General features: G+C 42.5%; 1 protein-coding gene across 3 annotated transcripts in view; it reads left to right on the forward strand.

The window, feature by feature from the left end:
- POMGNT1 (protein O-linked mannose N-acetylglucosaminyltransferase 1 (beta 1,2-)) overlaps positions 1-22,864 on the forward strand; it is a 93,786-nt gene that overhangs the window by 34,573 nt on the left and 36,349 nt on the right. For all 3 annotated transcript variants that reach the window (XM_033916589.1, XM_033916588.1, XM_033916587.1), the window contains exons 6-11: positions 2,327-2,444; positions 11,336-11,434; positions 12,704-12,831; positions 13,694-13,764; positions 14,097-14,172; positions 21,399-21,482. In XM_033916589.1, coding sequence (XP_033772480.1) covers positions 2,327-2,444; positions 11,336-11,434; positions 12,704-12,831; positions 13,694-13,764; positions 14,097-14,172; positions 21,399-21,482 — 576 coding nt within the window. The remainder of the gene's footprint in view (positions 1-2,326; positions 2,445-11,335; positions 11,435-12,703; positions 12,832-13,693; positions 13,765-14,096; positions 14,173-21,398; positions 21,483-22,864) is intronic.

The raw sequence follows: 22,864 nt of genomic DNA on the forward strand, positions 1-22,864 counted from the left end.
TCCTTACTCCCCTCCATTATCATATGCAGCATTTCTTTCTCCCCATGCATCTCTCCCTGCCTTCCACCCTATGTCCAACATTTCTCTCTCTTCTCCATGCATGTCTCTCTTCCCCTTCACCAAATTCAAGATTTCTCCCTCACCCCTTTCTACTTCTTTGTTGCATCTCTCCATCTCCTCCACCCCATGTTTAACAATTCTTCCTTTATCCTCTCTCCCCCCAATGTGCAGTAGCTTTCCATCCCTCCTATCTCCCTGTACAGCAGATTTCCATCACTCCCTCACATCCCCCTGTGCAGCAGCCTTACATCCGACCTCCCTCCCATTCCCCTGTGCAGCAGCCTTATATTCCTCCTATCCCCCTGTGCAGCACTTCCTGATTGACGCCCCCTCCCCATGAGACATCAACTTTCGGGCCTCCTACAACAGCAGCATGAACAGACTGACCGCCAGTGTTTCCTCTTCCCGTGTCATCAGTAACGCGGCAGAGGAAAGGCCCCAATGGGGCAGGCCAGGAGAAGCCTGTTCATAGTTTCGCCTCTGCCTGCCAGATACCACTGTTGCTGATGCTTCCACTGGAGGTATTGACGAACAGCCCCTGCCAGTATTGGAATCTAAGGACGCAGTGAGAGCTGTCAGAGCGAGTCACACGCTAACTGCGTCTCCAGAGGTACAGCTGCAGGGGTCGCTCTTCCTGATCCTGGAGCCTCCATTTCCCATCCCTTTCGCCCTCGCCCTCTTGTGTGCTTCTCGCTTTCTTGTGGCTGGTCCTTTCCTGTTTCTGACCCGGTAGCTTGTTGTTGCTTCCCTCTGTCGCCGCTGAACACTATTTTCCGGACCGTGGAATGACTAATGTCATATTCTTTCGAGATCTTTTTAAATCCCTTACCAGCCTTATAAGCTGCTACAATCTTCTTTCTGAAGGATACAGACAGCTCTTTTGATCTCACCATGGTGTTCACTCTCACTGCAGCAGTCATGAGCACACCAAACTAAATGTCTGAGGTTTAAGTAGGGCAAACCTCCTTCAAAATGCTGAGTAACGATGTTGTAATCATGTGCACCTGATATGATACATCTGTGTGTGATTTGAGCCACTTTAAGTGGGAGGATATGTGGGGGTGTCCTAATTTATTCCTCAGTTAGAATACACATTTTTGTGGATATCTTTTGTTTCTTGAGTAAATCGAGGAAAATCTTTATTGTTTACCTGCAATTACATCACTTTCTTTTCCAGAGATAAAAAAAATTTGACATCAATATGTGAACATTTTTTAAGAAAACTGAATATTTCATGTGGTGTCCTAATTTTTTCACATGACTATATCTGTGTTATATTCGATAAACTCTAGAAGGAAGCTCTCTATGACACAATACAAGTACACTTCCCCCTCCCTATTCGCAGTTTCGATTATCTGCGGTTTTTTCCCCAGGCCCCCCCCCCCCCCCTGAGAATGGCCCCGGGACTTGGAGGGAGGCGATCAGAAGCAGAGAAAGGTGATGGGAGATGGTGTGAGGGCGATGGGAGGTGGAGGGAGGCGATCCTGTTGTAGTCTCGTGAGACCATGGGAACTGAGCAGCACGGCTCTGCAGGGGGCAGGAGTGTAGGAAGATCACTCCTGCCCCGCGTCACTGCTAGACCACCAGGTAAGGTCTGGGGGTGGATCAGAGCCAGCCAAAAGTTATTTGCGATTTTTCTCTAACTCCCGCGAATAGGGAAGGAGAAGTGTAGAGTAGAATCTCAGTTAGCCGACCCTCTGGATTGACTAACAGTGGGCTCACCAGGTGCCATCCACACTCTACTTCCAAAATCCACTCTACCCCTCCCCCAGTGCCTTTCTACTCACCTGCTCCACCATAGGCCAGTGGTGTAGCCATGGGAGGGAGGGAGGGGGGGGTGTCTGTACCACCTGATTTTGAGGTTCCAGCCTACTCATATTGTAGCTCTGGGCTTCTGCGTCTAAGGCTGTTGGGGATCCCTAAGCTCTGCCAGTTGAAGAGGTTCACCACCAGGGTGTTGCTGGCAGTGGCACTTTTTGTGGGTTGCCACCCCTGTGCTGTACTCCTGCCCCTACAGGTGTGTGAAAACTGAGCTTTAGCTTGTATACAGCTTCACAGCTGAATCTTAGTTTGAATCACGGAGTCTGTGGGGCTCAGCTTGATGACTGAAGAGGAGCATCCCTTCTTAGCTTCACCTTAGTCTGTGAGTGATCCTTTGTGGCTTGGGCATTCTGTCATTGGGTTGAGACTTAGAAAGCACATGAAGGCAAATAAAGAAGAAAATAAATACTCCTTACTGAAAAGTTGTGGGGGCTTATTTTTCCAGGATGAAGGCTCCTTTTATCTTAAGGATACGGCCAAAAATCTCCTGAAGAGCATGGGCAGCCAGATTGCCTTATCCCTTGGCTGGAGGGATATGTGGACATTCGTGGTGAAAAAAGGAGGTAAAATTTGTGTCTTAAGGGAATTAATGTATGTAGAATAGTGATTAGGTTTCGTTAGCAAGTATGGTACTGTCCTCAGCTGATCTTGAAGACTTATTAGAGTGAAAACACATCACAAGCTTCGTTCTCTTTTTCTCTGTGTAATTGAATGAGAAGTGATTTTAATATATAGACTGAGCAGATATCAAGTGGAAAACTAGCTACATTTAAGGAAACCTGTAGGTCTTGATTTTACTGTGAATTTTGAAGTAGGTCAACATATTAAATAGCTGTGAATGACATGATAGCATTATTTATTTTCTGGTGAGTGGCTGCTTTGTCCACATTTGCCACTTACAAATATCATTTATGTTACGGTTATAGTGCTCTGTCTGTCTATTGCCCCTATATCCTGCTACTCTTGTTCATGCCTTATTATAATACATACTGAAGTTGGGATTTATTTGGAGCACTAGAAGTTAGCCTTGAATTGGTGTTCAGAAGTGCAGCATTAAAAGGCTGTAGTGTTTGTGTCTGAGGTTCCCTGTTCCATCTATCAAACTTTGTTTCACTGTAGTATTGATCATGGAACCTAAGAGAGAAATTTTTTATGGACAGATTCTTTATCAAACTTTCATTGGATATGACCTCTAAATCAAAAAGAGGAGGAAAAGGCACAACTCTGTCTAAAATGTGCAGATGGTAAGTGACTGACAGGCTGATGCACAAAGCATTAGCAGGCAGACCCTTAGGAAATTGGAAGACTGGGCGTCCAAATGGCAGATGAAATTTAATGTGAACAAATGCAAAGTGATACACATTGGGAAGAATAACTCAAATCATAGTTACCAGATATGAGAGACATTCAATAATTTATCTACTTCAGTAGGAAAGAAAAGAGTTTTCAAAAAAATGTTTTTTTATTTTTCAATATAGTCCTGATAGCTCCATACACTTCATCCACTTTTCCTGCAATGACTTTATCCCCTTTGAAAAGAATTCTTTTGTTTGACCTTCAACCCAGGAAGTCACAGCATTCTTGAAAACCATTGTCCACAGAGAGATTTCTTCAAAACTCAGAACAGGAAATGATCCGAGAGAGCCTGGTCAGGACTGTAGGGTGGATGGTTCAGCTGCTGAAACCCACATTCTCATATGGCAGCCTGTGATTGTCGTGACATGTGTACTGGCACATTGTCGTGAAGAAGCAGCATGCCAGCTGTGAGTTGTTTTTTCTCGTCTTTTCTCCTTGATTGATTCCTACAAAGCGATCTTTGTGTTGATGTAATTCTCTACAGTTATGGTTGTCCTCTGTAGCACAAACTCAAGAAGCAAAAATCCTTCATCTCGGAAGACAGTTGCCTGCAGGTTTTTCTGTGTTGAACTTTTTTGGGGTGTGGGATGACTTGTGCTTTCTCTGCAGTGACTCCATTTTGGACTCAGGGACTCTGTAATAGACCGAAGTATCATTTCCAGTCACCAAATGATGAAAAAAAAATCACTTGGTCTTCACAGAACATCTCCAAGTACTCCTGCCAGCACTTGAGCCTTGTGGCCCTCTTACATGGCGTCAGCATTCTTGGAACCCATCTTGCACTAACCTTGGACATGCCCAACTTTCATAAATTATTTTCTAAACTGTACCTGCTGAGATGCCCATTTCTTCAACTATTCGGGAAACCTTAATTCGTCTGTCTGGCATAATTAAATCCTTGACTTTCTTGCACATTTCTGTGAAAGTTGCTTTTGCAGGCTATTGAGTGAGAGGGTCATCTTCAATGGACTCTCTGCCCCATTTAAACTGCTTGCTCCAAATTTTCACTTTGTAGGATGTTAGGGCAGACTCCCCACAAACTGCAGTCATGCATTCATGGATCTCCTTTGGCTTTTTCCCTTCTTTTGTGAGAAATTTCACCATTAAACAGTGCTCCAAATCTATCAGTTTCTTATTAATTCACATGAGGACTTTCCTGACATTCTGTCTCTTGGCATGTTAGACTTGTAATGAGCCGCAAAACTGGGCATGAGTAACCTTAAGACATGTCACAACATGCACAGACTTGTTTCAACATGCTTGCTATGTTCTTTCATAGGTAGTTAAATTATTGAATGGCCCTTGTACTAGGCTCCACCTTGGGAGTCGGCATCCACGAAAAAGATTTGGGTGTCTTTGTAGACAATACGCTGAAACCTTCTATCCAATATGCGGTTGTGGCCAAAAAAGCAAACAAGGTGGTAGGAATTATTAGAAAAGGGATAGTAAACAAGACTAAGAATGATATAATGCCTCTGTATAGCTGCATAGTGCAACTTTGCCTTGAATATTGCGTTCAATTCTGATTGCCTTATCTAACAAAAGATATAGCAGAACTAGAAAAGGTTCAAAGAAGAGTGGCCGAGATGATAAAGGGGGATGAAACTCCTCTCATATGAGGAAAGATTAAAGAGGTTAGGGCCCTTCAGCTTGGAAAAGAGATGGCTGAGGGGCGATATGATTGAAGTCTACAAAATCCCGAAAGGTGTAAAATAGGCACATCGATATTTTTTTTTTTACTTCATCAAAATTACAAAGATTAGGGAACACTCGATGAGGTTAACAGGGAGATACTTTTAAAACCAATAGGAGGAAATATATTTTCATTCAGTTAAGTTCTGAAATGTGTTGCCAGAGAATGTGATAAGAGCAGTTAACGTAGCTGGTTTTAAAAAAGGTTTGGACAAGTTTCTGGAGAAAGTCCATAGTCCGCTATTAAGACAGACATAGGGGAAGCCACTCCTTGCCCTGGATGGGTAGCATGGAATGTTTCTACTATTTGGCTGTTTGCCAGGTACTTGTGACCCAGATTAGCCACCGTGAAGACCAGATACTGGGCTTAACGGACCATTGGTCTGAACCAGTAAGGCTATTCTTATGTTCTTATCACAAATAGGCCTTCAATTCTCACAGCTGGCCTACGACATGTTGGAGTCCCACATGCAGCTAACTAGCTCTAAAAATAGAAACTTTTAGCAATGCAGTCCATGTGAGTAGAGGTCCTTCAGTCTTACTTTTTCTGTAGATCTGAGAGAGCGTGTTCTCTCCTCAGGAATTTCATGCCCACAAAGTGCCTTCCTTTGGGTTCCTAATTTTGTTTTTCTTCAATTTTTCATGTTTTTATCCCTTTCCTGTTTTATTTTTATTTTATTTTAGTTTTTGTAGCATTTTTAAATTTTATTTTATTTTTGTGGTGTTTGGCCTATTTAGTGGCCAGAGTCTTGACTTCAATTTAAGCATGCCCATTTTTTGCTCACCCTTGAAGAGTTTAATTTAGCCCCAGTATTTTGTGCGAAGTCCAGTGGCTTCAAGAGATGCGCCCATTGTAATCGGGTGATCTCTGTTACGGACCAGCACAACTGGTACATCAGAAGCCTTGGACCTGCTCATAACCCTAATGATTTCTCTGTAGGGAAAGGGAATAGCACTTGATATACTTCATTTCTGTTTTTATAATCATAAGCCCAGTCACAAGGAGCTGCTGTGCGAATTGACCTCGGTTCCCCAGGTTCTCAGGCTGCTGCATTAACCACTAGGCTGGGTCTTCATAAGTTGCAAAAATGATAGGCACTGAATTCCTCAAAAATGCTTCAAACCACTTATAGAGACCCTCCAATTGATATATGAGCTCTGAAAGTGGATCTGGGTTCCCTGAGGAAGGAAGCAAAATGTCGCTTCAGGAGAGAAGTCATTGCTCTAATAGTATATTATGTTCGCTGAAGATTTGGAGAAAACAGTTATAGAGATACATATGCAATGATTGAGCAGTGAGGCGCTATTTGGGGCTGAGTTTCCACATGGTCTCCATGTCTCTGAGCATATATCTTTTATATATCTATATGTAGTGTGAGGTTTAATGAGTTGTTGCAAGGGATTATAGCATTTTTTAATGCTGATTTTTGAGTACATTGTTTCCCTGCTTTTGAAAACTATTTTCCCTTTGGACTTTTTTGACTTAAGTAATTTCTTTAACAAGACATAAAGCTAGACTCTTCTTACAGTTGGAATTGCCTGATTTTAAGATCTATACTATTTCTTTGAGGCTGCAAAATCTAGGTGACCAAGAGGAACTTCAATAGATTGGGAGTGTCTGATGGTGGGCTCCTTGAAATTGAGCTATATGTTACAGGCTACCATTGCTAAACTTCCAGCTCATATTAAGACAGATACTTCAGTTAAATATGTGAGTTTTTAACATATGTTCACTGAAATTGAAACTAAAGCTAACCAAGAGAGGAACATCTTGTGTTATTGAGAAAGACATGGGGGAAGCCACTGCTTGACCTGTATCGGTAGCATAGAATATTGCTACTCCTTGGGTTTTGGCCAAGTACTAGTGACCTGGATTGGCCACTGTGAGAATGGACTACTGGGCTTGATGGACCATTGGTCTAACCCAGAAAGGCTATTCTTATGTTCTAAGAACTCCCCTGATGCATGGAATTGAGTTGTTTTTGAATGATTATTTTTAAAGCCATTTTGGTGCAGAAAAAGATTTCCGTGTGATAATTGGAGTGGTTTCACCCATTCAGAAGAAGTAAAGTATTAAACACTACCCTTTCTTTCCTATTTAATGATATGGTTGTGGGGTAGATGTAAGGTTTGTTGGATGTTTTTGAATCTCCTGACTAATTGCAATAGCCTGGGTAACACAGTTATCGTCAGGTCTAGACAAGTTGGTTTTTATGATTGCTAACTCCCCCCCCCTTTTTTTTTTTTCTGGCATATCCAAGTGATGTTGTTTTTTTTTAATGTCTTTATTAGCAATTGCAAAGGGAACACAACCAAGAGTGGGAAGAGCGTAACCGCTTGGCTATTTTGCATGGGGTTTTAGCTAATTTGCATGGCTGGATCATAAAATGGGCGATCGAGGGGAAAAACACGCAGTGGGCCATTTTGTGCGTTGGGTTGGTAACAGCGATCATCATCACTGAAGCTGTGAAAACAGGTTTAGCAACGATCGCTGACTTTAGTGCATCTAGCCCTTAGAGGCAACATGAAGAAGGCAATCGAGAAGGCTTTAAACTGAAAGATAGGGGAAAGCCGACAGTCGACCACCGGTCGATGGCACGGATAGCAGGATGCCCCGACGAAGAAGCCAAGGACAACTACTCCTACACAAGTGAAGACGAACTCACAGCCAATAAGGGAGAAAAAGCAGGAAGGGACAACTCAGACACAGGAGGGGACGACCACACAGCAAGCAAGGGTGATAACACAGGAGCAGTAAAGGATACCGTAATTGAAACTACAGGGACAGCCAAGAGTAGAAGGTCCAAAAAGGTAACACGAAGGGAACTTAGATGTATGTATACGAATGCTAGAAGTCTAGGTAACAAAATGGGGGAGCTAGAGACAATAGCAAGACATGACATATTGGATATCATTAGCATAACAGAAACATGGTGGAATGAAGAAAACAAATGGGACACAGTACTACAGGGATACAAACTGTATAGAAGAGATCGAGTAGGGCAGAAAGGTGGAGGTATTGCTCTATATGTTAAGGAGGAAATAGATTCTGTTGAAATGGTTACAACAGAAATGAAAGAGAAGCTTGAGTCACTCTGGATCAAAATTCCTGGTCAATATGGCGCAGATACGAAAATTGGCCTTTACTATCGTCCCCCAGGACAGGTGGAGGAAACTGACTCAGAAATGATGGAGGAAATCAAACAAGAATGCAAGACAGGCAATATAATTATATTGGGAGACTTCAATTTCCCAGGGATAGACTGGAAACTAGCAACCTCCAACTGCGGCAAGGAGGCCAAGTTCCTGGAGGTGCTAGGGGATTGCTTCCTGGAACAAATGGTAAAAGAGCCGACAAGAGGCAATGCCACCTTGGACTTGGTCCTAAATGGCCTCACGGGACCGATAACAGAAGTGGAAGTCATGGTTCCACTGGGAACGAGTGATCACAATGTAATCAACTTTAAACTTGACATTGGGAAAGGGAAACATGCCAAAACCTTAACCACCACCTTGAACTTTAAAAAGGGTAAATACGATCGCATGAGAGCCATGGTAGAAAAACGACTCGAGAAGATGGTGGACAAACTTGAAACGGTAGATCAGGCATGGTCCCTACTGAAAAATACTATCACAGAAGCACAAGATCTCTACATTCCGAGGATTTCCAAAGATCGGAGAACAAAGAGCAAAAGAGAACCGGCATGGCTTACCATACAGGTGAAGGAAGCCATAAAGAAAAGAAGGACTCTTTCAAAAAATGGAAATGCATAAAGACAACCGAAGCCTGGAACAAACATAAAGATGATCAGAAGAAATGTCACAAGGCGGTGAGGGATGCAAAACAGGAATATGAGGAAAAAATAGCCCAGGAGGCCAAAAACTTCAAGCCCTTCTTTAGATACGTGAAAGGGAAAAAACCTGCAAAAGAGGCAGTGGGACCCCTGGACGACCAGGGAAGAAAAGGGTACATCAAGGAAGATAAACAAATTGCTGACAAACTAAATTCCTTCTTTGTGTCCGTCTTTACGAAGGAGGACACCTCAACAATACCTGAAGCGGAGAAAGTGTTTGCAGGAGAAATAGAAGACAGCCTCACCACAGTTGAAGTGGACTTAGACCAGATATACTATCAGATCGACAAACTTAAAAGTGACAAATCCCCTGGACCGGATGGAATTCACCCGAGAGTCTTAAAGGAATTGAAGGTTGAAACCGGAGAGTTATTGCAAAAACTTGCAAACCTGACAATCAGAACTGGACAGATACCGGACGACTGGAGGATAGCGAAAGTCACCCCAATTTTCAAAAAAGGATCGAGAGGGGAACCAGGCAACTATAGACCTGTGAGTCTTACGTCTGTCCCCGGCAAGATGGTTGAAGCACTGATCAAGGATAGCATAGTCCGACACTTGGACGCACACGACTTGATGAAACCCAGTCAACATGGATTCAGGAAAGGGAAATCATGTTTGACGAATTTACTCCAATTTTTTGAGACCGTAAACGAGCAAATTGATAGTGGGAAGCCGGTGGACATAATATACTTGGACTTCCAGAAAGCGTTCGACAAAGTTCCACACGAAAGACTTCTCAGGAAACTACAAAGCCATGGCATAGAGGGGGATATACAAAGATGGATAGGCAAATGGCTGGAAAACCGAAAGCAGAGAGTGGGCATAAATGGGAAGTTCTCCGACTGGGAGAAAGTGACTAGTGGTGTACCCCAGGGCTCGGTACTTGGGCCGATCCTTTTTAATATTTATATCAATGACCTGGAGGAAGGAACATCCAGTGAGATCATCAAGTTTGCAGACGATACAAAACTATGCCGGGCAATCAGATCGCAGGAGGATAGAGAGAAACTCCAGAGCGACTTGTGTCGGTTAGAAACATGGGCGGAGAAATGGCAGATGAAGTTCAATGTGGAGAAATGCAAGGTAATGCATTTAGGCAATAAGAATAAGGAATACGAGTACACAATGTCAGGTGCAACTCTGGGGAAGAGTGAACAAGAAAAGGACCTGGGTGTACTGATAGATAGGAGCCTGAAGCCGTTGGCACAATGCGCGGCAGCGGCAAAGAAGGCAAATAGAATGTTGGGCATGATAAAGAAAGGAATCTCGAGTAGATCGGAGAAAGTTATAATGCCGCTTTATAGGGCAATGGTCAGACCACACTTGGAATACTGCGTCCAACATTGGTCTCCCTACCTAAAGAAGGATATAAAACTGCTGGAGAGGGTGCAGAGACGAGCAACAAAACTGGTGAAGGGTATGGAGAAACTGGAATACGAGGACAGACTTATAACACTAGGATTGTTCTCCCTTGAGAAAAGGAGACTGCGTGGGGATATGATCGAGACCTTCAAAATACTGAAAGGAATCGACAAAATAGAGCAGAGAAGATTATTTACATTGTCCAATTTGACACGGACTAGAGGACATGTAATGAAGCTAAGGGGGGACAGGTTCAGGACTAATGTCAGGAAGTTCTGCTTCACTCAGAGAGTGGTTGACACCTGGAATGCCCTCCCAGAGGAGATTATTGCGGAATCGACCGTCCTAGGCTTCAAGAGCAAACTAGATGCATATCTCCTTAAGAGAGGCATATAAGGATATGGTGGACTATAAATTAAGCCAGGTGTACACCTGGCAGGGCCTCCGCGTGTGCGGATCTCCGGACTTGATGGACCGAAGGTCTGATCCGGAGATGGCAGTTCTTATGTTAATGTCTTTGCTTGGAGGATTATCAGGGTTTCTTTGCCTGCCATAAGTTTAGCTCACTGTTTCAGTAGGTCTGTGTTGCTGTTCAGCAATCTGTATCACTAACCAACCTAAGTAGTCTCTGTGTGGAAGGTGTATGGATTATGGATTTACTTGGTTTATGCATGTTGTTTACAGAACATTTTAATCACTAGAATTTGTTTAATATGGTTATAGTTTCCTTATGTGCAGTTCTTTCTCGCTTAAAACATTTTTTGGCTAGGCAAGTAACTTTTTTTTTCAGTTCAAACTGTTATTAGCATTTAAGTAGTGCAATAAACAAGGAACACAACCAACAAGGTAAGTTCAAGCAGAACAATAGTAATGCAATAAGAAATTATTATTTATCAGGATAGCCAAATACAGCCAGCGCATTACTGAAAATTCAAGAAAATATACAAAAAGAAAAAGATGAGAAATCAGACGGTAAGCAAAAATAATAATAAATGACTGTTCAGCTACAAAAAACAGAGACGTCAATCAGAATTCTTATCACAGTGGTTCAGAAAGAGGGCAATATCATAGATACGTCATGAAATTATAGATCAGCACAGAAATCAGTTAGGGGTTGCCAGATGGACTGGGTTTTTGAAAGTAACTTTTAAACATTATATATGCTTTTGACTGCTCTTTCCTTTTAGGCCAGGTTTATGGTGAGAAACACTCGAAATCTCCAGTTCTGTCCTCTTGGGGTGACCCTATTTTGTTGAAGACTGATGTCCAGTTAACCTCTCAGGAAGGTAGGATTATATGTTTTGGAATGACTGTCTTAAGCAGCGAAGATGGCCCTGATTGAGAAAAGATGAGAGCAGTGTCTTGTGTGCCAACGAGTGTTGAGGAACATTGCCAAAGTAATGTGTTTGAACAGTCGTTTGGCATGGGTTAATATCTCGGTTCGAGCTTGGGCTCCTGCTCCTTTGGTTGGCCAGAGCTAGGGAACATGATTGAAGTAAAAGTAGCTGCTAAGAACTGGGGGACCTCCAAATATATTATTCAAAGAGTAGAGCTAATAAAACTAAGATCATCTTCTGATCCTAATAGGCTGTAAAGATTTATTACAAAGACTTGGATGAAATGTCTAGGCAGGATTCCATTTGAATAACTAGCAAAGAACTACCAGACTAAAACGCAGAAGAATGTACAATGGAAGCCTTGTAAACTACATTTCTGTTAAGAGCAGCCTAATGATTAGAGGATATGTCTAAAATCCAGGCTGCCTGATATTCAGAGCAATTTATGGCTAGAAGAGTCTCCTGGATGTTTATATCACTTGTCTGGAGCTAAGTGGCAATATTCACTGATACCTAACTGGATGGTACTGCTGAATTTTGCCTCTATAACCGGTGAGGTTAGGGGCAAGCTGAGTCCAGAGTTTGGTACTTGAAGACTTATGAGGCTGTCGCTAGAGGTTGCAGCTTCAGACATGGGCAGGAACAAGTGGGCATTGCTCTTGCCCATTTACCACTTGACTACCAGAGATTTTTCAAGGTAGGACTAGGGGTGGATTGGGATCTAGAAATAATTTTTATGCATGACCAGGCTGATAATTCAGCCAGGATTCGCATAAGCTCTGGTGGCCAGGCACTTTGAATTAGTCCTGGATATTCAGTGCCAGTGCCTGGATATGGCCTGGCACTGAATAGGGTTAATTTAGCTAGCAACACTCAGTATTAAAAAAAAAAATACTTGTTGCCACCGGGTGAATATTGAGACCAGGATCTCTTGGACTCTTGCCCTTGCTGTGTGAGTAAGTTTATTGGAAAACTTGTCATGCTACCTGTGAAAGATGGTATCGGAGTAGTTTACATAATAAAATTCTAAAAAGAAGAAAAGATAATGAAATAGAGGTTGTTACCCAGTGACCAGCTACGGATTCTATTGTTGTGGGGCTCCAAACTTTTTTGCCACAAGAGCAAATTTCTAGCTGAGCTTTTATTCCATTCCTTGAACTGTGTAGCTAGTTATGAAGTTTGTATTTTTTCCCTGAGATTGAGAGCTTTTGATTGCAGATGCAGAGTGCCACTGGCCTGACACAGAACTGAACCGAAGGCGGAAAAGATTCTGCAGCAAAGTAGAAGGTTATGGCAGTGTCTGCAGCTGCAACGACCCTACACCCATTGAATTCAATCCGGACCCTGTAAGTGGAGAGAGCAAAACCCTGACTTATGACTGGGGAGTCCCTGCAAGGAACTGGGAAAGGGTTAGGCTGAGGCAGGCACGATCCGGTATATAAGATGGAAATTAGATTAGATTAGATAAATCTAAGGAAACTACTCAGGTATAGTGTTATGTGGTATGAACTTTGTATCGTGTTGGGAGTCGGTGGAGAGGGTCAATAGCAAAAAGTTTCAAGTCATAAGCTAAGGATGCTTCTCCCCTCCCTTAGCCTTTTGAGTGAGATTAAATGGCAGCATTACCAAGTTTCACAGTTTCATTGGAAGCAACTATTTTATCCTCCCCAAAATCAAACAACAAATTGGTTTACATCAGTGGTCTCAACCTCGAACTCTTTGCAGGGCCGCATTTTGGATTTGTAGGTACTTGGAGGGCCTCAGAAAAAATAGCTAATGTCTTATTAAAGAAATGACAATTTTGCATGAGGTAAAAATTCTTTATAGGTTATAAATCTTTCCTTTTGGCTATGTCTTAATAACAATATTGTCATTTATAGCTAAAGAGACATATGATGAAGAAACTGTTTTATTTTACTTTTGTGATTATGAGAAACATACCGAGGGCCTCAAAATAAGACCTGGTGGGCCGCAAGTGGTCCCTGGGCCGCAAGTTTGAGACCACTGGTTTACATTTATATTTTGTTGCTTTGTTTTGTTTTGGGAATGGCCTAGAAATTGAACCAAGTCCCTGTGACCCAGTATTTTTTCTACAAATAAAATAGCTTGGCTGTTAACAGCTGCAAAAGTCCATAATGTTTATTATGCTTTCTACTACTGTATGTCCTGTGCTTGTTCTCAGACCAGAGCTGTTTATTCTATTTTCAGCTTAAAGATACCAAAGTTTTAAATGTGCCAGTGGCAGTCATTGCTGGAAACAGACCCAACTACCTGTACAGGTGAGCAAGGCACAAGTTTGATAGTATCGCTCAGTGAGTAAGCAGTATGCCAGACTAGGTCACATGCCTGCTTTACTATAAAAAGTGGTTTCTTAAAAGAGAAAACTGCCTGGTTAATGTTAACATTGCATGTATTAGAAGCACACAGGAAAGATTTGTACACTAATTGTTTGATACAAGCTAGCACGTATTCAGAAAACACTAATTGGTGCTGAAGATCTTTGGAAGGCAACTGTTAATACATATAGTATTTTATAGACAAAACATATTCTTCACTTGCTGACATTAGCAGCTGTGCATACCAGTCACCTCTCATTTCTGTTTTTTTGTAGGATGCTTCGGTCCTTGCTGTCAGCTCAAGGTGTTGTACCTCAGATGATCACTGTATTTATAGATGGCTATTACGAGGTGCGACTATGTTTTACTTTCCTATTTGTTTTTAATCCAACCGATATTCAAATTAATTTAAGCGGGCAGGAGAGGCTTGCTGCCTGCCCTCCAACATTCAGTGGCACTGTCTTGTTTAGTACAACTGAATATCACCCCTGACTATCCATTAAAAAGGGCTGGTCAGAGTCGATACAGGTGGTGATAGGAGAGAGGAGCCTGAGGTTATGAAGGTCCCTCTTTCCCATCACTTACATTGTAGTACTCCCCTCTTTCCCTTCCTGTTTTGCAATGTCTTTGTTTTCCTTTTCCCCTCTCCATTTTAGTTTGTAAGCTGCCTAAGTGAGCCTATCTGATAGGTGGGATAATAAGTTATGAATAAACTTGAAACCCACATAGCTAAGTGGGTAAATTTAGGACAGCTCAAGAACTACTACTTTGTGCTACCAAAAGCCATTTTCATAATCATAGGGAAAGTTGCAAGGGGCAGGAACAAAGAGACTTCGTGTCTGTCCCCACGGACTACCAGAGACATTAAATAGGCCCAAGGGATGATGGAGGTGGGGTGGGGGAGGACTTCATCATTTCAGGGAGGGGAAAAAGGGGGCTTTGTCTGGGGGCTGGGAGGGGAATTGGGGAACTTTAAAAGGTAAACATTCAACCAGCACCTATATAACTCTTATATTCAGCTGGCACCTGCATAGGCCCTGGCAGTCAGCAGTGGGAAAGTTAAACCCTCAATATCAGTGCTAGTGTTTGGAGGTGACCTGGCACTGAATATCCGGAGTCATATATAGTCAACTACAAGCTCAGGTTTTTGGGCATAAAAACCCCAAAATTGGGATCTGGATTTATAGTTAAGTCAGCACATGTTTCTGTCTTTCCTTCCCCCTCCCCCTGTCCAGCATGTCCTTTTCTTCCCCAGTCCCGTGGTAACTAGCATTTCAACTTACAGGTACTTCCAGCATGCTACCTCTGATGCTTCTGTTGACACTGAAGTTTGGGCAATTGAAGCTGCATCTGCATGTGCTCGTCCTGTTGGCTTCCAATGAGATCAGACATCCAGAGACAGCATGCAGGTGGTACCGGTAAGGCAAAATGCTGGTCACGGGAAAGGAGGAGAAGGGAGTGGAAGGGAAGAGGCATCTAGGAAATTTAAAGATAATTGTGATGCCTCTTTCAGGTTCTTAAATCCCCTCTATTTTCTGTTTCGGCAAAGGCAGATTCAAGGAACCCAAGTGGCAGGAAAATAGTGCTCTCCCATTATTGAAAAAAATGAGTGAGTTGAGGCCCTATTCAACAGTGATGAGGATTATCTGTACTGATGAAAGAAATGGTTGCTGCTTGAGAACTGTTTAAACCCGTTTATGACAGGAAAGACCCCAAAACCTATTTGGCTAATGTTTTAATGTGTAGGACTTGGGGGCTTGCAATAAAGTTACTAAGTAAATTTAAAAGAGGAGAAAATATTTCTTCACTTAACCTGCAATTAAAGTGGAATTCATTGCCTGAGAATGTGCAGAAAGCAGTTAACAGTGTCTCCCCAACAGCTTTCTCCTGGAGCTCATTCCTGTCCCCCACTTTAAGTAAGGGAAATGACAGTACACAGAAAAATGCCCAACACAGATTCATTCTGGAGATAATAGTAATCTTATCTTCAAAAGTTCAATTTGCTGCTCTACTGGCTCTGTATCTGGGGTCTTTTTGGGGACATATATTGCATGCAGTTGGCCTGTTCAAATGATACTTTGTCAACATTATATTGTGAAATAAATGTGGGAATACATTTTTTAATAAAGTAGGTTTCAAGCCCTAAGCAGAGTATAGAATAAAGAGCAAGATTATAGAGCCAAATATAACTGGACCAAAGCGGGGCAAGCTCCTTTGATGCAGCTTATTCATGCTTTTCAACTCTAACCCACAGGCCTCCAGAAATGTCACTCTCAGCTCTTAGTGCTGATCTGCCAGACATTCTGCCTTTCTAACATTTAGATGAATATTTATATCTGTACCTAGGCATATTAGATAGGTGTTCAGGTGATTGCTCACATGACTCCTGGACCCCAAGGGAACCAGTGCACGGGGAACAAAACGTGTAATGGAATTTATATGTAGCGCTCTGTTTATTTACATTCCCCAGATCAGATCTAAGTCCTTAACCACTGAACCACAATGTTGACAAGCAATGATCCGGGCCAGGTATTATAAAAATAAGATATTTTATTCCTAAAACAGTTGGCAGCTGAAGTGGTCAAACTCTATAATTGAGAATTGAGACTTATGCACTGAACAAGCTAGGATGCTTGGGAAATTCACAATAAACCTACTATTGCATAAATCACTTCAGAGGAAACATACGATCACCCTACAGGCTTCACTATGCCTCCTCAGACTTTTCCCCAGGTATACAAACCTGTCGGGGAGAGGCACTCTAGGTGATATGCTTGCCAGCAGAACTCTGAAGCGATGTCCAGCACAGGTGAGCTGCCAAGGGCAGGAACTGTTGCTGCCTGGGCCAGACCTTTATTGACGGGCTGTGACCAACCCCATACTCTCTGGAGATGTTCCCTTTATAACTTTCAAATGGTGGGTGGGGGAGAGTTGCTGTGTTGAGGTTCAGTTTTTCCAAATTGTGAGCTTGTTATTGCTTTGTTCTGTTGTCTCTTTCCCTTCCTTTGAGCTCAATAAAAATATTTGATGATACCTCTCAAGTGGAGGGATTTTCTCTGGAAACAAGGTGTTCTCCGGAGTTAGCAGGGGATATGCAGGTACACTTATTGGTGAAGTCCTCTGATTGAGCCCTAGGAAAGCTTTTTGAGCTTACTGGGCATGTGCAGGAGTCCCTACACCTAGAACCCCCCTCCCCTCAGCTTGTGAGTTTTTCTTCGACCGTGCCTGACAGGTCACAGCTCTCCCCTCTCTTCCTCAGAATAGAAAAAAACAAAACAAAACCCAAATTATTCATAAATGTACTAGAGGGTAATAACTTTAATTAATCCCTTCAATCCTTAAAAAAAAAAAGTTTTTCTTCCAAAAAAAGAAGAAATCAGACAATATTTTGGAGCTTTTTTTCTGCATTGGACATTGCTTCAGAAGCAGCGCTGGTAGTTTATGGGTAGGCACTAGGATCCTGAAGCAGTTTTTTCTCCTTTCAGTATAACCGCGAAGTATGGCGGTTTCCAGTCAGCACTTTGTGCTGGAACTTCAAGGAAGGCATCGAAGCGGCACACTTCAATGCTCGCTGCCTCCCCCCAGGGCCCTGTGTTGGTACCACATGGGGAGGGAAGACCTGATGCTGTCGGGGGGGGGGGGGGGGTGAGGAGACACAGCAGAAACGGCAGGCTATAAGTAAAAGGAGTCTCTTTCTCTCCTTAGCTGCAACGGTTAGTGGCTCTTAACACTTTGCATCAGAAATTCATCAATGGCAATGCAGCCGCAAGCTTCGCCGCTTACTCTCTTCCCAGAGCCCTGTCGTGGTTCAGCAATGAGAGGGCAGCCAACTGACGCCAGTGCCATTTGAAGTAAAAGAACCGGCACCATCGAGCAGGCCGTAAGAAGAAAAAGCTGTTGCTTTGTACTCTCCTGTAGCCTAACTCGATTGCCAGCACTTTTTCTCTCAGGGGTTCTTCGTGCTAATGTTAACCTGGTGTCGCCAAGGCCTATTTCAGCACTGTTAGAGGAAGGAAGCAGACAATTCTGACATCGATGGGAAAAGGGGAAAAACTGCAAAGAGGACAAGCCATCATAAACTAAGTCCTCTACCAGCTCTTCACAGCACTGGTTTGTGCCTCGCTTCCAGCTCCTATCTATTGCCACTAACATGCTTGTGGTCATCCCATGCGGGTCACACCTCCATCGTGTGACCTGAGTTTGGTTTTAGATATCTTAATGCAGGATCCATTTAAGCCACTGGGTTCTGCTTCGCTTTCTTTTCTTACTTGAAAATAGTTTTTCTCACAGCTTTAACTTCAGCCAGAAGAGTTAGTGCAGGGGAGCGGCTTAGCAAATGGCGGCGAGTAGCTGGAGTTAAGCACTTACGGAGGCGTTGGAGCTGTTGGTTCTCATTTCCACGATGGTAAAACGCAAGTCTAAGCTCTGGGTCTTCCCGGATGAATCTTCGGCAACAGCTGCGGGCCCGATGGATGTTTTCCTCCAGCGCGGGGCTGGAATGAGTCATCCGGAGTTTTCTTCGGCTGGGAGAGATGTGCCAGCTGAAGCGTCAGTTCTCTCCCTCGAAGCAACTCCCTCGAAGCGGAGTCCTCCGAGTTGCCCGAGGGCGTTAGACCAGCAGACTGAGGTCGGAGCGTCCCAGGGTGTTCCCTCACCAGCACAACCGAGTTCGGGAGATATCTCGGCAAGCGGAGAAGGGAAGCCAAACCAGTCATCTGTGCACCCGGAGAAATTGGAACGGCAAATTCCTCAAGATTTCCTGAAACTGAACATATCTCCAGCTGAGGCTTTAGGTAACTTATCTGTAACAGAGGGTCTGGGGTCTGAACTAACACCTATGCAGAGGCCCAAAGTTTTCACTATGGAAACATTATGGGAAGCAATATCTACTTTACAACTCTCTTTAGGATCTCAAATACAGCAACTTACTACACGATATACTACTGTTGTTTCTGAAAATTTGGAACTGAAAAATAGACTATCTAGTGTGGAAACAAAAGTGGAGGGTCATGAGACCAGAATAAAATCTGTGGAGTCCCACGCCTCGGTGTGAGTTAGGGACAATGGAAATCTTAATTTTAAGGTTGAAATGTTGGAAAACATGACCAGAAGAAGTAATCTTCGGATTATAAATTTTCCAAAATTACCACTTATTTCTCCACAAGATATGTTTAAGAAATACCTGAAAGAGATTTTGAAAGTTCCCGAAACCTCTTATCCACCTCTCACTAAAATATATTATTTACCAACTAGATCATTATCTGTTCAGAAACCAGACCAGCAGAATTTGTCTGCTGATAGTTTGGACCTGACAAATTTCCTTGAGAGGTCAGATAATGAGTCACTAGCGCTGCTAGTACAGTTCGCTATAGACTCTGACAGAGAATGGATGCTTAAGCTGTTTTTCAAGTTTAAAGACATACCATTTATGACTAAAACGGTGAGAATGTATCCTGATGTGTCAAGGACGACCCAAAAGAGAAGAAAACAGTTTCTCATTTTGAGACCAAGGGTCCTACAGTTGGGTGCTACGTTCATACTCAGATACCCATGTAAATGTGTGATGGTCTATCAGGGGAATAGACATGTTTATTTTGAACCTCAGCAGCTGATAAAATTTATCTCTGCGAAAGAGCAAATTTAATATTCTTGAGAGAATTGTTGTTCCAACCTGCTTAGTTTAATTAGGTTCTTTTCCCCACTTAACGCTATCTTTATTTTCTTAGTAATATTTGATTGAAAACTCAGCGTATGTAGCTTTCTCCCCTCTTATCGAGGTCTAATTATTCAATCCAGTATACTTAGAATTGTAATTTTCCTATTGTATTTTTGTTCTGCCTTCTTTTTTCATCTAAATTTACCTTTTTTTTTGATTATCTTGTTAAGTATTGTGGAGACTGGTATTGGAATATTTCTTTAATTGACTTTTTATTATGTCAAATTATAAAATTAAATAAAGAATTAAACAGAAGAGTTAGTGCACTTCAAGCATAAGTCATGTATTATCCTTATCTCTAATTTTTCCCTAATAGAGTACAACTATGAACTCATCCCAGATTCTTTCCTAAAGTTGTCATGGATATTCATTTAAACCAAACTGTAACTTTACCATCATTTTTTCCTCCTCCTCATTCCTCTACAGCAGAGCAATCTCTCCTCATGCTAGACTGAAGAGGAGCATTACTTTTTTTACCTCAAAGCAACTGATCAGTTACGTCAGACGACAAACCAACTATTCATTTCCTACAATCCAGCTACCCGAGGAAAGCCAACATTAAAAAGAGCTTCTTCTTCTTGGATAGAACAATGCATAAATTTTTGCTACATAAGAGCAACCTGCAACCACCTGGTTCAATTGGAGCTCATAAAGTACGAGCTACAGCTTCTTCAATAGCAAGTTTGAAATCCATTCCTATTCAAGATATTTGCAAGGCTGCAACTTGGTCCTCAGTGCATACTTTTACAGAGCACTATTACCTGGATCAGAGCTTAGCACAGCATGTTCGTTTTGGCCAATTAGTCTTAGGAAACCTATTTGCACTGTGACTCATTTGTCCACCACCCTTATCTTTCGTTAAGCTTGGGTGCCTGCATATCCCATGCTTGTTTTCGGAGAAAGCAAAGTTGGTTACCTGTAACAGATGTTCTACGTAGAAAGCAGGGGAATGCAGCCCCACTTGCCCACCTTCCATCCCCTCGTCTCATTCCTTTCATTGCTCGAGACAAAACTTGACAAGCTGAGGGGAAGGGCTGTAGGTGTAGGGACTCCTGCACATGCCCAGTAAGCTCAAAAACTTATCTAGCTAGGGAAGAGCACCAGCACACAGGCTCAGTCAGAGGACTTCACCAACAAGTGTGGCTGCATTCCCCTAATGTCTCCGGAGAACATCTGTTAAAGGTAAGCAACTTTGCTTACTCTTCACCTCCTGACCTTGGCCACTCCAAGAATAACCATGTTGCATCACCCAAAGTTCTAGGAACTTGGTTCCTCCTCCTCCTAGGAATTTAGAAGTCTGTGGTTCCTTAGTGGCTAAGATCATCTTGCTCTCAGTACATGCCTGATGAATGCTGGTCCAAAGTTGCATCAGTTGAGTGGCCTTGAGCAATTCTTGCTAAGGAGCAGATGTAAGCCAGAGTTAATTTCTGCTTGAAGCATAGTCCTTGAAGTCATGCAGGAGATTGTGAGACTATAAAATCTAAGTGTAGGAGTCTAACCTTTACAAGACTACTGATATCCAAATCTCAAACAGCCGGCAGTTCATTTTAACGCTGACTAGAAATCTCCTATTCTGCTCCAGAACTGTCCTACTTTGGTACTTTATGACCAGACGTGCTCTGTACGTGTAAACAAAATTTACCTGAATTGATATATAAATAGAGCTGTTGCTGCTACTATTATTTATCATTTCTATAGGGCAGAACTGTATATTTAACTGCTGAAAGAGAGCTGCTTCTTTAGCCTGATAGAAGCAGATGCTTTTGAGGTACTTGATTGGGCTTTTGGATGTCTTATGAGGGTGAAAACAGCGAACCTGACAGATTTGTAACCGTGTTGTGTGTTTTTTTTTTCCTTTCAGGAACCAATGGATGTGGTGGAATTATTTGGTCTGAAAGGGATCCAACATACCCCTATCAGCATTAAGAATGCGAGAGTTTCCCAGGTGTGTCAACCTCTCATCTCTTTCGTAGAGAAATATTGTAACAGGGAATCTCAAACATGTCACTCTTACTTACACATAAGCTTAAGAGCAATCCCTTTATCCTAGCTTTCCAAGATGGACTGAAGAATTGAAATGACTCGTTCAATCCATGTGGATGTTTTCTTATTTATTTCAGATTTATTAACCACCTTTTCATGAAGAGATTTTAAGTATTTTCCCCTGTCTGTCCCAGCAGTCTTGCAATCTAACTGGTACCCAGAGCACATATCTGCTTGTAGTTGCTGATTAGAATAATTGGGAGCCAGGAAACTGGTTTAAAAATGTCAATCACATTTAAACATTCATAGAAATGGCCATGGTAATCTATGGTGGCAAAAATGCAGAAAAACTGGTGGTACCTATAGACCAGAACAATATTTACCAAACTTATCATTGTAACACTTTAAAAATTCAAATGATCCCATGATGATGGAAAGAAAATAGCAAGCTTCTGTTCCTCTCTCCTCCTTTTCACTTAACCAAGCTATGGTGACAGTAACAGCAGTTAACACAGGGCATTTTAGGACAATGTGCACTCAGACTTCTGGGTTCTGTGTAAGTTTGCAATCTAACAGGAAGCCCACACAGCAGATGGGCCCTGGCCCTGTTTCTGTGCCACCCTCCCCATGAACCCATGCTGACTCCGTCTCATTAAATCATGTTTGTGTATGTGTTACACACTTTTATTTTTTTATAATTGTTTCTCCCATTTTGCCCACCACTGAAGTGAGGCTTACTGGTCTATAATTTCCCGGATCTCCTCTGGAGCCCTTTAAAAAAAATTGGCTTAACATTGGCCACTCTCCAATCTTCAGGTACTACAGATGATTTTAGCGACAGGTTACAGATCACTAACAGCAGGTCAGAAATTTCATGTTTGAGTTCTTTTAGTACCCTTTCATTAGCTAAAGCTCTAGTGCAGAGCTCGAGAAATCCCCAGGCGCCCGGCAATTCTTGTTCTCAAATGTTTTTGTTCTTGTTGAATTTCCGCTGTCAAAATAAAAATGCTTCTTCTTGCTCAAAGTGATATCACGCCCAGTAAGAAGCTCGCAAGTCTGGCAGTTTCAAGGCTCGCGGTGCTTTAAAATACCAGACAGTTCAAAACGTCTTAGATTTCAAGCCTTCAGTTAGCAAATCCATAGTGAGGAACCTTGAAACGTGTTGGTTTTTTTTTCCTTCAGACTGCAAGGTGAGAGGACTAGATAGCCAGCTCCGAGACACACATACTGACTGGAGTATAGCCATGAATAGTTGGAGAATGAGAGAGAGACTGTGAATTTTTTTTTTTTTGGGGGGGGCGGGGGGAAAGTGCTGCTGCCGGCGACTAGGGCTTATTTGGGGGG

Source organism: Geotrypetes seraphini, chromosome 12 (assembly GCF_902459505.1).
Source record: "Geotrypetes seraphini chromosome 12, aGeoSer1.1, whole genome shotgun sequence".
Classification (NCBI taxonomy): Eukaryota; Metazoa; Chordata; class Amphibia; order Gymnophiona; family Dermophiidae; genus Geotrypetes; species Geotrypetes seraphini.